This window comes from Symphalangus syndactylus, chromosome 4 (assembly GCF_028878055.3).
Source record: "Symphalangus syndactylus isolate Jambi chromosome 4, NHGRI_mSymSyn1-v2.1_pri, whole genome shotgun sequence".
Taxonomy (NCBI): Eukaryota; Metazoa; Chordata; class Mammalia; order Primates; family Hylobatidae; genus Symphalangus; species Symphalangus syndactylus.
This window is the reverse complement of record NC_072426.2, coordinates 76331530-76346168: the sequence shown is the minus strand read 5'-3', so window position 1 is coordinate 76346168 and position 14639 is coordinate 76331530. Positions and strand designations below refer to the sequence as shown.

Genomic DNA, 14639 nt, shown 5'->3' with positions numbered 1-14639 from the left:
ACAGAGAAGCAGCAGAGAGAGAAGAGCAAGGAGGACACAGTCTCAGGAAGTGGAGGAAGCAGAAGTCGACAGTGTTAAATATGGCTGAGGCATCAGCCAAGACAGGCACTGAGAATCCACAAAGCTGACAGGGCCCTTTAGTGAGATGAAGGGAGAAGGAGGGCAGGGAACACTGCTACTAAGTTCAGGAATACAAGAATGCCCACTGGCCTTGCTGCATTTAAAATGGAGCTCCTGACCATGATTATTTATGCAAAAGAAAAAAAGAGAAAAAGAAAAGAGGAATAAAGATTGGAAGGAAGGAAACAAAACATCACTATTTGTATAAACATTCACATAGGATCACAGACTGATTCACAAAGAATCAGTAAATTATTAGACGTAATTAGAGTTTAGCAAAGTTAATAGATAAAAGATCGACTTAAAATAATCCGTATTTCGCTACATCAGCAACAATTAGAAAATACAATAAAAAATAAGGTACCATTGTAATGGCAACAAAACCCATAAAGTACTTAGGAACCAACTAAAGAAAGAATATGCAAGATCTCCATGAAGAAAAATGTTCAACTGTTCCCTAAAACTTAAAGTATAATAAATAAATAAATAAATAAATAAAAAGAAAAATGTTTAACTGTTAAAAGAAGTAAAATGAGATCTGAATAAACAAGACTTTCTATGGTTTGGGATAGATCAATTTAACATTATGAAGACTTCAGCTCTCCCTAAATTAAATGCAGTCTTGGCCGGGCGTGGTGGCTCATGCCTGTAATCCCAGCACTTTGGGAGGCCGAGGCGGGTGGATCATGGGTCAGGAGATCAAGACCATCCTGGCGAACATGGTGAAACCCCATCTCTACTAAAAATACAAAAAAAATTAGTCGGGCGTGGTGGCAGGCACCTGTAGTCCCAGCTACTTGGGAGGCTGAGGCAGGAGAATGGCATGAACCCGGGAGGTGGAGCTTGCAGTGAGCCATCGTGCCATTGCACTCCAGGCAGGGCAACAGAGCGAGACTCCATCTCAAGAAAAAAAAAATTAATGCAGTCTCATCATTGGTTGTATTATTATTATTTTTACTACTACTATTTAGAAACTCAAACTTATTCCAAATGCATATGAAAGAATAATAGTGCACAAAAAGCTAACTCTGCATCAAACTGAGAAAAAAGACAAGGGGAACTTGTTTTATGAGATAACAAACATGTATGGCGCTGGCATTCAGAAAAAGATGAATCAGACAGAAGACGGGCCAGATCCAGGTGCAAAAGCAAACCTACTGTTTAATTAAGGCTGCCCCATACACCAGTGAGGAAACAACAAACCCTTGGGAGTGACTCCATATAAGGAGAAAAAAGTTAAAAATGAATTCCCACCAAATACTATATACAGAAATGAAGCCCAGGTACATTAAAGACATAAATGTGAAAGGTAAAACCATAAAGCAAATAGAAGAAAATGTGGAAAAAAATCTTTGTGACTTGTGGAAGAAAAGTAATTCTTAAATAAAAACCCCAAGGCACAAACTTACATGCGTATTGTGTAAAACATTAAAAATTCTCAAAACTCTGTTGTTTGCAGTAGATTCTTCCATGTAACAAAGATAAAATGAGAAAAAATAATTACTCTTTAAGACTATTCACTTAGACATAAATATGGTCCATGAGTATGGGGGAATAGAACAGGTGGCTTTCATTTTACATTTCAAGAAAACATTAAAGTACTGGGTTCGTACTATGCATTTTTTACTCCATAAATGCCACCATCTCAGTTCTTCACACACTTTTATCATAGTCCACATTAACCCCCAAAATACCTGAGGGTATAATTATCAAGAGACTCATCAATTATAATATGCTTATAATACCTGCAAGACATTCTAACTAAAAGAACTGATTTTACTTTCCTTAACCTTAGTGCTGCCTGTAATCCGAGCACTTTGGGAGGCCAAGGTGGGTGGATTGCCTGAGCTCCGGAGTTCGCGACCAGCCTGGGCAATACGGTGAAACCCCCGTCTCTACTAAAATACAATAAATTAGCCAGGCATGGCATTGTGCGCCTGTAGTCCCAGCTACTCAGGAGGCTGAGGCAGGAGAATTCCTTGAACCTGGGAGGCGGAGGTTGCAGTGAGCCGAGATTGCGCCACTGCACTCCAGCCTGGGTGACAGAGTGAGAATCCGTCTCAAAAAGTAAATAAATAAATTTAGGCCGGGCGTGGTGGCTCACACTTGTAATCCCAGCACTTTGGGAGGCTGAGGTGGGTGGATCACGAGGTCAGGAGATCAAGACCATCCTGGCTAACACAGTGAACCCCATCTCTACTAAAAATACAAAAAAAATTAGCCAGGCACGGTGGCGGGTGCCTGTAGTCCCAGCTACTCGGGAGGCTGAGGCAGGAGAATGGCATGAACCCGGGAGGCGGAGGTTGCAGTGAGCCGAGATCGCGCTGCTGCACTCTAGCCTGGGCGACAGAGCAAGACTCCGTCTCAAAAATAAATAAATAAATAAATAAATAAAATAAACAAATTTTTTAAAAATTAGTGCTATATCCTAAATCCTAAGCGAATAGACCAAGAGGAATAGAATTCAATTAAAACACATGAGTTTTGAAAGCTGTATTAAATACATCTATTATAGTTATCATAAGCACAACTGAATTAAAATAATGTATAATGCAAATCCAGTTGAAATCTCAGGTAACTCTAAAAGCTTAGGGCTGGCTATATCTCAACTTTTATTTCACTACTGACAGCTTCCATAAGAGCTAGGATGGATGCTTCAGAATTCAAACAACTAAGAACAGTCAGTCAAAAAAACAAAAAAACAAAACAAACAAAAAACCCAAAGTCAGCATTTGTTTTGAAATGAGTTGCCTAGAAATTAGACTTAAAAGTAACAGCTCGGGAAAAAAACAAATTTGGGGCATCATAGCCTGAATACTTAAATTGTCATAGATTAGGTAATAGATCTATCAGGTACAACGTTTGCAACCCCCAAATGAAGGATATCTAATTAATTTAAAAATTCATTCATGTGGCCAGGTGCGGTGGCTCACACCTGTAATCCCAGCACTTTAGGAGGCTGAGGCCTCCACCTGAGGTCAGGACGACTCCATCTGAGGTCAGGACTTCCAGACCAGCCTGCCCAACGTGGTGAAACCCCGTCTCTACTAAAAATACAAAAACTAGCCAGACGTGGTGGCTCATGCCTGTAATCCCAGCTCCCCAGGAAGCTGAGGCAGAAGAATCGCTTGAACCCAGGAGACAGAGGTTGCAGTGAGCCGAGATCGCACCATTGTACTCCAGCCTGGGTGCCAGAGCGAGACTCCATCTCGAAAAAAAAAAAAAAAATTCATTCATGTTTCTATCTCTCTTTTTCTATCATGCTACTCTGAATGTGGCCTTTCTCCAGAGCCAGTAAAACCTGCTAAAAGGTGAAAAATGATAAAACTTAATTTGCTGTTTAATGTATTAAAATATTTCTTCTGTAAGCCTTTTTAAGTGCCTCCCAACCCCCATCTACCTTCGATATATTTCAGAAAACTATAAAATCACCACTCAATGGTGTGATATAGTAATCCATAGGTATTCTAAATGTATTAGATTAATAAAATATACCTTGAACAACAACCTGGCTGCCTGGGACAAAGAACTGCTGTGTGCCATCAGCTGATTGTGCTGCGTACTGTACAATTGTAGCACCTGGTGGAGGAGCTCCTGAATTTGTCATTGTTAATGCCTGCAGTCCCTGAACACCATCAGATCCTGGGTTAGAAATCTGGATTGTTCCACCTTGGGCTACAGCAACTTAACAGAAAAAGAAAAGAAATATTAGATAATTTCAAGATTTATTTTTAATAATCCCCTATTGGAAGAATATACTCTGGGTCTATTTATTACCATTGCTTCTTTCTCAGGTTACCCTTATTTTCTATGCTGAATTGAGAAGGAAGATCAGCTTCGTCATGGGACAATACTCTAGAAAAAGGTTATAAACACTTGAAAATATTTTATATTCAGAACTGTTTGAGATTCATAGAGCCCATGGAGTGTTCCTCCTCCTTAGCATCCAGCTAACTACATTACTCAAGAGGAAGAGTAGAGAAGCAGACAGGGAGAGTCCAGCTTCCTGGTTTTCTCCATTCTCAGATGTTTTTCCTTACAAACACCATTCTTCTACTATTTAAAATTCCCATTTAAGGCCAGGTGTGGTGGCTCATGCCTGTGATCCCAGTACTTTGGGAGGCCAAGGCAGGAGGATCACTTGAGCCCAGGAGTTCGAGGCCAGCCTGGGCAACACAGGAAAACCCTGTCTCTAAAAAAAGAAAAGAAAAGAAAAGAAAAATTCCCATTTAATATTGCAATTAAAATGAATTTGTACCTTCATTCAGCTAACTACTTTTCTAATTTGTCATCAAAAGAAAGCAGCTTTTAAGAAATATATAGGCAAGGTGCAGTGGCTCACGCCTGTAATCTTAGGACTTTGGGAGGCCAAGGTGGGCAGATCACCTGAGGTCAGGAGTTTGAGACCAGCCTGATCAATATGGTGAAACCCTGACTCTACTAAAAATACAAAAATTAACCAGGTGTGGTGGCAGATGCCTGTAGTCCCAGTTACTCAGGAGGCTGAGACAGGAGAATTGCTTGAACCCGGGAGTTGGAGGTTGCAGTGAGCTGAGATTGCGGCACTGCACTCCAGCCTGGGCAACAGAGACTCCATCTCAAAAAAAAAAATACATACATGTAATTATATATATGTTATATATAATTATATATTTAATATATAAATATATATTTTATATAATTATATTTATATATAATTTTATATATAAATATAATTATATATTAAATTTTATAATTATATATTATATAATTTTATATAATATATATTATATTAAATTATATAATTACATATAACATATCTATGCTATATATGTATATATAATTAATGTTATATATATTATATATAAATATCTATATATGTATATAGATGTTTATATAATTATATATTGTTTATAATTTTTATTTTTTAATTTTTATAATTTAAAAATTTATATTTTAAAAAAATTATAAATTATATAATTTACATAATTATATATATAATTATACATACATATCTATGGTAGATATGTATATATAATTAATATGTTATATACAATTATATATAACATACATAATTGTTATATATAATTTGTTATATATTATATGTTATATATAATTTGTTATATATTATATATTATGTAACTATATAAATTATATATAGTTATATATGCTGTATATATAACCAAAATTTTTAATATATATTATAATTATATATGTCATGTTATATATAAGTATATAATTTATATAATTTATATATAATTATACATTTATATATAAATATATATAAAAACATATTTTGGTTATAAAGCTCAAGTCTAGAAAACTGTAATCTTTGCCATTTTGTCTATGTCAGGAGAATCCTGAAATATAAAATGTCAAGTTGGAAAAGTCCTTAAAAAGTAACTGTTACTAAAAGGATTTGTGCTGCAATATTTACCTCTACCAAGTGTCTCAAATAACTACAGCTAATGGCAACAAATAGGAGGTAGATTTCCTTTAAATACTGAGATCTGCCAGTCATGTTTAAAAGTTAACATACTAATTGACTTGAAGCTTCCAAAGAATAACTGATCAAATGTTTTGTTTCAAAATTTCACTCTAATAGACAAGTATTATTTAAAATATCTGAAAGGTCTGTATATTTTAACATAAAGATTCCAACTGCATGCTTTAAATAGTAGATATTAAATGGTACCAGAGGCTATGCTTTTTAAAAAATCACATATAAACTAGCTAACTAGGCTTTACAATGAAGATTTTAAAAACACATCACCAGAATAACATGACATCTATACATCAATGTAAATACCTTACAGTAGCATAACAGTAGTGTTTAAAATACACTCTGAATATTTCCAAGTCATTTCCAAACGTTTTTAATGGCATGTAGGCAAAAAAGCACTTAGGCGATAACCTGATAGGACAAACCTATGAGAATTATGGAAAGAGTAACAACAACAAATTTTCACTTCTTTCACCTAAGGTGCCAGTGTCTACACAGGAAGATAGATTAACATTTTTAAAAAGATTTCCACACGCTGCGTTCTCTGTGTTTTATTTCACTGACAGGCCAGTGTGGCAGAAACTGAAGAGGCAGTTACAGAATGTCAACAGAGCTGAGGTTGAGACACCCTGATGTAATAGCACTTTATCTGGCTCATCTAGAGCAGTATTTTCTGTACACACTTTAAAAACAGGGTATTTAAAAACCATGGCTTTCCAAAGATTTCACGGGTCTCAGGATTCAGCCCTTACAGTAAAAGGGTTTGAGGGAGATCTAACTAACTTCTTACAAGTATGAAAATGTCAAAAGACACTGCTTTCTTGGCCCCTTGTGGCTAGACATGAGTAAATTGTGTATGTTTTCATATATTTGAATGTGTATTTTTCAGTTGATAATTAGTTTGATGTCACAGAAATAGCGCTTTAGAAAAAGCAGCCTAACGTCAGGTAACCACAGTGTGTTAGAAGTACAAAGCCTAGGCCGGGCGCGGTGGCTCACATCTGTAATCCTAGCATCACTTTGGGAGGCCGAGGCGGGTGGATCACCTGAGGTCAGGAGTTCGAGACCAGCCTGACCAACATGGAGAAACCCCGTCCCTACTAAAAATACAAGAAATTAGCCAGGCATGGTGGTGCATGCCTGTAATCCCAGTTCCTCGGGAGGCTAAGGGAGTAGAATCGCTTGAACCCGGGAGGCGAGGGTTGCGGTGAGCCGAGATTGCACCATTGTACTCCAGCCTGGACAAGAGCGAAACTCCGTCTCAAAAAAAAAGAAGTACAAAGCCTAGAACAGAGCAGCCACTCAATAAACAGAATGAATGAATGAATGAATGAATGGCTATCATTTCCTCATGACAGATGATATTACAAACAACTTAAGCCGCCTGTGAATCTAGGAGAGTTAAATGAGGTATGGTTTCAAATTCCAATCATAGAACCTAGTTTTTCAACACCAATGAAATTATCAAGCTTTTAAATAACGATCAAGTCAATCTGAGGTGAGAGTAGCTGCCTCAGGGGTAAGAACCCCTAAATAGGTAGATAACAAAGATCTTTACTTTCTTTTTTCTCTTCTTTCTTTTTGCTTTACTCATTTCCTTTTTTCTTTTCAGCAATGTTTCCCCACAGTTCTGATCAAAAAACTTTGTTTTCACAATATGAACAGCAGACACATCAAGAATCTGTTTCTCATTTTATTTTCTGGGGAAGTCATTATATAATTAGATATGGAAAACAAAAGCTAAACAAACACACACATACCCCTCACACACTGGCTCTAGTAAGAAAACATTTCTACTGATTAAGTCAGGCACGTCAGCCTCATTTTCATTTTTATACCAAAGGTGCTCTTGACTTCGTTGTTATCAAATGACAGAGGACCTTCCCATTGAAAATGTTCTCTCTCATCTGACAATAAACAAGATTTCCCAATGCCTCAGGATCCTGGAAATAGGTTTTATGTGGTCCTGTTTGTATTCAGAGATTTGAGGAGAAATCTTTTAGGTTTCAAAATATTCAAGGATAGCATAACATGTGCTTTCAATAAATATAAATCAAGATAGAAAAAATAAGATGAAATTAACTGAATGAATTTAGACACATCTTCTATTTTAGCTACTTATTTAAGAGATGGGATCGTGCTGTGTTGCCCAGGCTGGTCTTAAACTGCTAGGCTCAAGCAATCCTTCTGCCTCAGCCTTCTGAGTAGCTGGGACTACAGGCACAAACCACCAAGCCTGGCGATGTTATATACTTCTTATTTATTTATTTATTTATTTTAAGATGGAGTTTCACTCTTCTCGCCCAGGCTGAAGTGCAATCGTGTGATCTCAGCTCACTGCAACCTCCACCTGCTGGGTTCAAGCGATTCTCCTGCCTCAGCCTCCGAAGTAGCTGGGATTACAAGTGTGCGCCACCACACCCGGCTAATTTTGTATTTTTAGTAGAGATGGAGTTTCACCATGTTGGCCAGGCTGGTCTCGAATGCCTGACCTCAGGTGATCTGCCCGCCTCGGCCTCCCAAAGTGCTGGGATTACAGGCGTGAACCATCACGCCCGGCCCATGTTATATACTTCTAATACTAAATTTATACACATGAGCTAATTAAAATATATACACACGTAAATGTTTATATTTAAAACCACTCTTGTTCCAAATTGCAATAGAAAGATTCATAAATGAAATCTCACTGCATTAACTTTAAAAACAGCAGCAAAAAGACCTTTGTTCCAATGAATTCTCAGGTTTAAATTCAGAGTGACCATAAGAGAGTACCTATGAGTACCTGTACCTTAAAAGCCAAGAGGTGCATATAGCAGACGGAAGACTAAATCACGCTATAACAAGAATAGCAACACCGAAGTTTAAAAGCCAGAGTTACATTAAGTAGTGCCTTAAAAAATTTTGAAACAGTTGCCTTAGAGAAATGTAAATAACGTCACTATTAAGAACTGCAACTGGATTAACTTTCGAATGTGTAAGCCTATCATGTTCTAATTCCCTTTATGAAGAAGTTGAATTGGTGCTTATTTGTGAGCCTCCTGAGAATTCTGAATTCTTATAAGCAGTCCACAAAGTTCACATTTTTCTTTTCATAATGGTGCAGTTTAGATCGACCCACTTACCTTTCGTGTATAAGAATTCCAGAAAGATGAGTTAATACTCTAATAAGATTCCTCGTAAAATACAGTAGGCACAAGCAGAGACAAGGGCCATTTATGGGGAAAAAAAACTGAAGTCTTGGGTGATAGTCTTTATGGTACAGGAAGAGGTTGGGTATAGTAAGATGGAGGATTTAAGTAACTTTTGTTTCAAGAGAAAATTTAATGAATTAGGAAGCTTCAAACATTTTAATTTCCTCGGTTGCTTTTACAAATTCACTCATTTACTGCATATCTTAACTGTCTTATGCAGCAAGTAACATTCTTTGTTAATTCTAAAGCTCTCTCCTGCCATCTCTCAGGTATATGCTCCTGAGATAAAAGACTTTCTTCGACCAGCTCAACTGTTATGCAACACACCTATCACTAAGATCTGTACTTTCAGTGAGGATTCTGCAGGTACAGCTCACTTACTTGGTGTTGTAATAATGGATCCCTGTCTATTTTATGCTCTTTTTCCTATTCCCCAGGGAGTAGCCTATTCCAACTTTCACTTTTTAGTTTTTGTGATAATAGTAAGTCAATATAATAAGGCCAACTTCTGCCAAATATCTTTCAACTATTAAAAATGTAACTGCTTGTATATGGGAAAACTTGAATATACTTTATTTCTTCAACTTTGGTACACATTTAGTTCTTTTAAACACCAGCTAACTCATTATTCCAAATTAAAAATAACTAATAAAATACTAATCTTGGAAAAAAAGAAATAAAAGCAAAGTTTGGGAGAAAGCCATCCATGGATAAAAGCTGAAGAATTAAACCTAAAAAAATTTTTTATAATAAAAGGTTATGAAAGAGCATTAGAAAAACATTTACAGCTGAAAGGGAAGGAAAAAAAATAGGAAAATCTCCAGAAATTCTAGTAAAATAAGTTCCTCTATTCAAAAACCAAAGGATACTGGCAATTGTTTCCATTTCTAGACATTCTGCTACAACACTAAGCATTAATATCTGCTAAGTTAGTTCTATAAGAAATAAGATGAATAAAAATGGATGTTGTGTGTGTAAGTATATGTTTACCTTCCAGTTAAAGTAAACGTCTTCTAAAAAGTCTGAATGTTGTTAGTATTCACTTCTCAAAGAATTATCTACATATATTTCACTAAATGTCCCCAAAATGCATTTTTAACAAAAGAAATTCACATTGTGTGAACAAATGGAAATTTTTACCTGCACACTGTACATACAGAACTATAACTTCTCATCAGAATAATTTCTAGGATCATACTGTATAGGCTCAAATTAAGAAACCAAAGTAAGAAATAGTCCATGACCTCTTATGTGGTAAATAGACAGATGTGTCTTTTTTGTTTGTTGTTTTGAGACAGAGTTTCACTCCACTGCCCAGGATGGACAGTGCAGTGGTGCAATCATAACTCACTGTAGCCTCAAACTCCTGGGCTCAGGCAATCCTCCCACCTCGGCCTCCTGAGTAGCTGGGATGAGTGCATACCACCACGCCCTGCTAATTTTTAAAATTCTTTTGTAGAGACAAGGTCTCACTCTATTGCCCAGACTGGTCTCAAAGTCCTGGCCTCAAGCAACCCTCATGCCTAGACCTCCGAAAGTGCTGGGATTACAGGTGGGAGCCATCACACCTGGCCTAAGATTTAATTTCTAAAGATGCAGTTTTCTAGTTCTCAACCAGAATTCCTGACTCTGCTCCTCTCATCCCCCCACAGACACACAGAGTGAGGTTTAAGGCCAGCCCCTTGCTGTGAGCAGGCACCAAGGACACAGGGAATGAAGCCATTGGGGCTGGCTGGAGGGAAAGTTCAATGAACATGAATTAGACAATGGTATACCTAACTTAATTTCTCTGTTTCATGCCAACAGTAGCATGTCTTTTTCTTTTTCCCCCTACTTTTACCCGTTATCCCCTTTGTCTTCACAAGAACCCCACAGTTTGGTAATTTAGTATTATTCCCACTTCAAAGACTAAAACCTGAGATGCGAATTTAATAAAGCTTCTTGCTCTGATCATTGAGTTTGCAAATGGCACAAAGATGGTTCCTTCCCCACATCCTCTCCAGCTTCAACCCCATACATTTTCACAATTTCAAATTTTCAGCTAATAATCTAGACAAGTTAACCCTACAGCATCTGCTTCCCTATCAACTTGTAAAGGAATCACTGCTTCTATCAGAAGTCCTAAGTAGCATTAGGATATGCCAGAGAAATGTTACGATGACAGCATCTTAGTGGTTCCCAACACTTTGAGAAGTCTTAGCGTCATTTCAGCAGTCACTTCCAACCTTTTCCCTGTCATTACACAAACCGAACATGATATGTGTACAGCCCACCCCACGGATGGAGCTGCTTAAGGCCAGGGCTGACCAGCCAGGAGGCGCCAGCAGCTCCTGCCCAGCCCCTCTGGCGACGGAGGGACGAGGCATTCAGCACTCTCATAACCTGCGTGCTGTGCTGTAGAGGCTCATCAGCTGGCATATTCAGTTTTACAGTTCTAAAACCCACCAGAGATTCCCAGTGTGCCAGACAAAAGAGCATGTAAACGAGAGAAGTAATAAAAGTGACAATGTAAGCCTCAAGGTCTATTTCTTATGGATGGTGGGGAGTTTTCTTTTCCTAACACTGACTTTGGACAAGTCTACTGGGTGCCCTGTCAAACGTGTGAATACACTACATCCCGGATCTGCTAGGTATCATGGTAGGAATTCCCCTCAATTACCAACGAGAATGTATGTAATAGTTTACTACTGCAAATCTACCACTGCTACAAGAAAAACTCTAAAAAGCTCCACAAAAATAATGACTATATAAAGTCTTCTCATACATTAAAGACTATAGCCTGTTTTAGTAGCCAGGACTTAAATTAAGACTTGAGTTTTCTTTTTTTGGTATTGCTACTTTTTAAAGGAAAAACAAAGAATATATCTAAAATCTTAATACCTTATTTGGATAACCACATTATTTAATATCACATATATTCCAGTACCTAAGTAGCTCTTTTTAAAGTCAGAAAACTAAAATCATGAATCTCTTCAACAACATGACTGCTGTCAATATATTCGGTCAATTACTTTGAGGGCCTAGGGTAGCAGAGTTTACAAAACTCACTTTACTTCATATTATAATTACATGGGAAATTGATTTAGACAATTTCCATGGACAATTTATACTTCAGAAAGGACAGGAATATCACATTATTCCAGTACCTAAGGGGCTAGCTTAGGATATGTGATATCCCTATCCTTTCTCCTCCTTTTTCTTTTCTTTCTAGCTCTTGTTTTTTTACATATCAAACATTCTTCTTTCGGGAAAAAAAAACTAGTGCTTTAATCAGAGCAAAAAGCACAGAATTAACAGTCCATTAAAATGCACAAGACTGAATGTGAATGTATCTGTTTATTTAGAGCTTTCAGTGTGTAAAATTTCAAATAAAATTATCTATCCAATTGCTACAGTTTAAAAAATTAAATCATTTTTCCATTCTCTTTAGGAAAAACTGTAGCACAAATTAACAGAGTAGAGAGTAGTGAAACATTGAAAACATACTTTAGAAAACTCTTAGATTAGTAAGTATAGTATGTAATTGTGGGTAATAAAAGCCAACAAGAATGAAATACAGACATTTATGTTTGCATGCATCATAAAGACAACAAAAACAATGTTTTACTAGAGATTAATATAAACATGTAAATAGGAAAAATTCTCCCTTTATTTTTACCCCAAAATTTTCTTCTATATTCAGCAGTCAAAATTTTTACTTTTCAAAATTATATGACAGCTGTCAATACAAATATCTCACTTTTTAACATATACTTTCATTCTATGATACAGTTTAGGTATTAATGATGCATTTTAAAATGGAACAATTTAATGCCAAAACCTGAGTTGCTTCAATATAACTGAGAAGACTTAAAGCTAGCACTGTATCATATCAAATTGCAGCATACATACTGTATTGCCCCGTGCTAGTCTGATATATGCTAGTTGGTACTGCCATGGTAGCAATGTTAGGTGGTGTTCCTTCTTCCTCTGATCTTTCTTCTTCAATCTTGGGAACACCAGGCACATCAGAGGACAGTTCGTTCAGTATTTTCCTAAAATACAATTTAACAATGTAAGTCACTAAGATACATGAATGAGACTTAAAACAGAAAAGCTATAAAGGAAGAATTGATTTGATGTATAATTATTCTACCATTTTGGAAAAAGTATCTTTACATTAAGAAATTTGGTTAACTTACCTATAAGAGGGTCTTCGTGAAAGGATTTCTCTACGCTTATGAGAATCAATTACACCTTCTGATTCGGCAGATTCATCTGTCTCTGCAATTGTTGCTACCTATAATACAAGATTTTCCGAAATGTATCATAAAATATATGCTCTTTTCCCTCATTCAAAAAATTGAAGCTAAGAGTCTGCATGTGCAGCACTGAGCCAGGCGCTGTGGAAGCAACTGAGCAATAGAACACAGTGAATCTGCACTAAAGGAGGCTGGCTCAAGAAAGGAAGCGCAGACACGAACATTTCAGTTATAAAACAAATGTGTGTGGAAAGGAATGATACGGGTACTCTATACTACAGAAATACTAGGGAAAGAGTGGTTGGGATGTCAAATGAGGCATTGCAGGAAAGAACAAAATGTAAAATACCCAAGACCTAAGCTCCTCAACCTGAAAGTGCTCCTACGGATCCAGGAGGGAGCCAGTGAGGGGCCAATGCAGAAGAGAGCTCCGGGATCACACTGCTCTCCCCACACTCTCACAGCTGGCACTGGCGTGAGCTGGGTCTTCACATTAGCCATCAGATAGGCCCAAGACAGAATATTGAAGTAGATAAGCAAGGCAGTAAGCAAGCCTGGGTAAAATCAGGATTTCTATTACAAGCAGTAAGTTAGGGCTTGGTGGCGGTGAGTCTTGAAGATCCAAATAAAGAATTTCTCCTTAAGAGAAAGATCAGAGTTTTAAGCATGACTGCATTTTTCAAGTCAAGTAATAATACAGTGATATGATTATTAAAGAAGTCAGAAAACTAAAATAATCTCTTCAACAACATGACTGCTTTCGATATATTCAATCAATTATTAATACTTTGAGGGCCTAGGGTAGCAGAGTTTACAAAACTCACTTCATATTGTAATTACATGGGAAATTGATTTGGACAAAATCTAAAGTGCTTATTAAAATATCAACAATGCAAGCAAGAATATATACTTCCCAAAGTACACAGAGGTGTATATTCACCTCCACATATGACTCTGTGTCTTTGCTCATGAACGCCCCACACATAAGCACACACACCCAATCAACAGAACTGACTGAAAAAATGTTGTTGGCTCAGATAATCATATATCACCACCAAATATTAAATATTTATCATTTTATACCGGGCTGTCACACATCCATCATAGAATCATAACAACTCCCTTAGGTGAGGTAGGCTATTAATTTATCTATTTTAGAAAGGTGAAAATTAAAGTTCATGCAGAGAGATTAAGTGGCTTGACCATGATCCAACACGTAAGTATTCTAGGACAAGATCCACTGGCACCTCTTTCTACAAGGACAATTAAATCATTCACTTAACAAAATCCAAACAAAGTCTACTGAATATAAGAGAATACTTTCTTTCAGCCGGGTGCTGTGGCTCACATCTGTAATCCCAGGACTTTGGAAGACTGAGGCAAGAGAATCACTTGAGGCCAGGGCCTCAACACCAACCTGGGTAACATACTGAGAATTCTGTCTCTATTAAATAATAAATAATAATAATAGACAATACTTTCTTCCAATACCAGCCAGGTTAAAACTAAGTAGAAATATGAGGACCCCAATAAAAGTCATAAAACAAAGAAGAGGTTGGAAAGACTTTCTTGTTTTATAATTAGTGTCAGAAAGAGTTAGAA

The 14639-nt window shown here is 36.9% G+C and overlaps 1 protein-coding gene across 23 annotated transcripts in view; it reads right to left on the bottom strand.

Annotated features, from left to right (window-relative positions):
- The window catches only part of CREM (cAMP responsive element modulator), a 91647-nt gene that overhangs the window by 22233 nt on the left and 54775 nt on the right, over positions 1-14639 (bottom strand). For 13 of the 23 annotated variants that reach the window (XM_055275129.2, XM_055275128.2, XM_055275130.2 and 10 more), the window contains 3 exons: positions 12978-13075; positions 12688-12830; positions 3616-3804 (listed from right to left, as the gene is read on the bottom strand). The exons of 2 other annotated variants lie outside the window; for them this stretch is intronic. In XM_055275129.2, the coding sequence (XP_055131104.1) occupies positions 3616-3804; positions 12688-12830; positions 12978-13075 (430 nt within the window). Of the gene's footprint in view, positions 1-3615; positions 3805-12113; positions 12831-12977; positions 13076-14639 lie in introns of those variants that run through there. 8 more of the 23 variants (XM_055275137.2, XM_055275135.2, XM_055275136.2 and 5 more) reach the window with 3 other exon arrangements.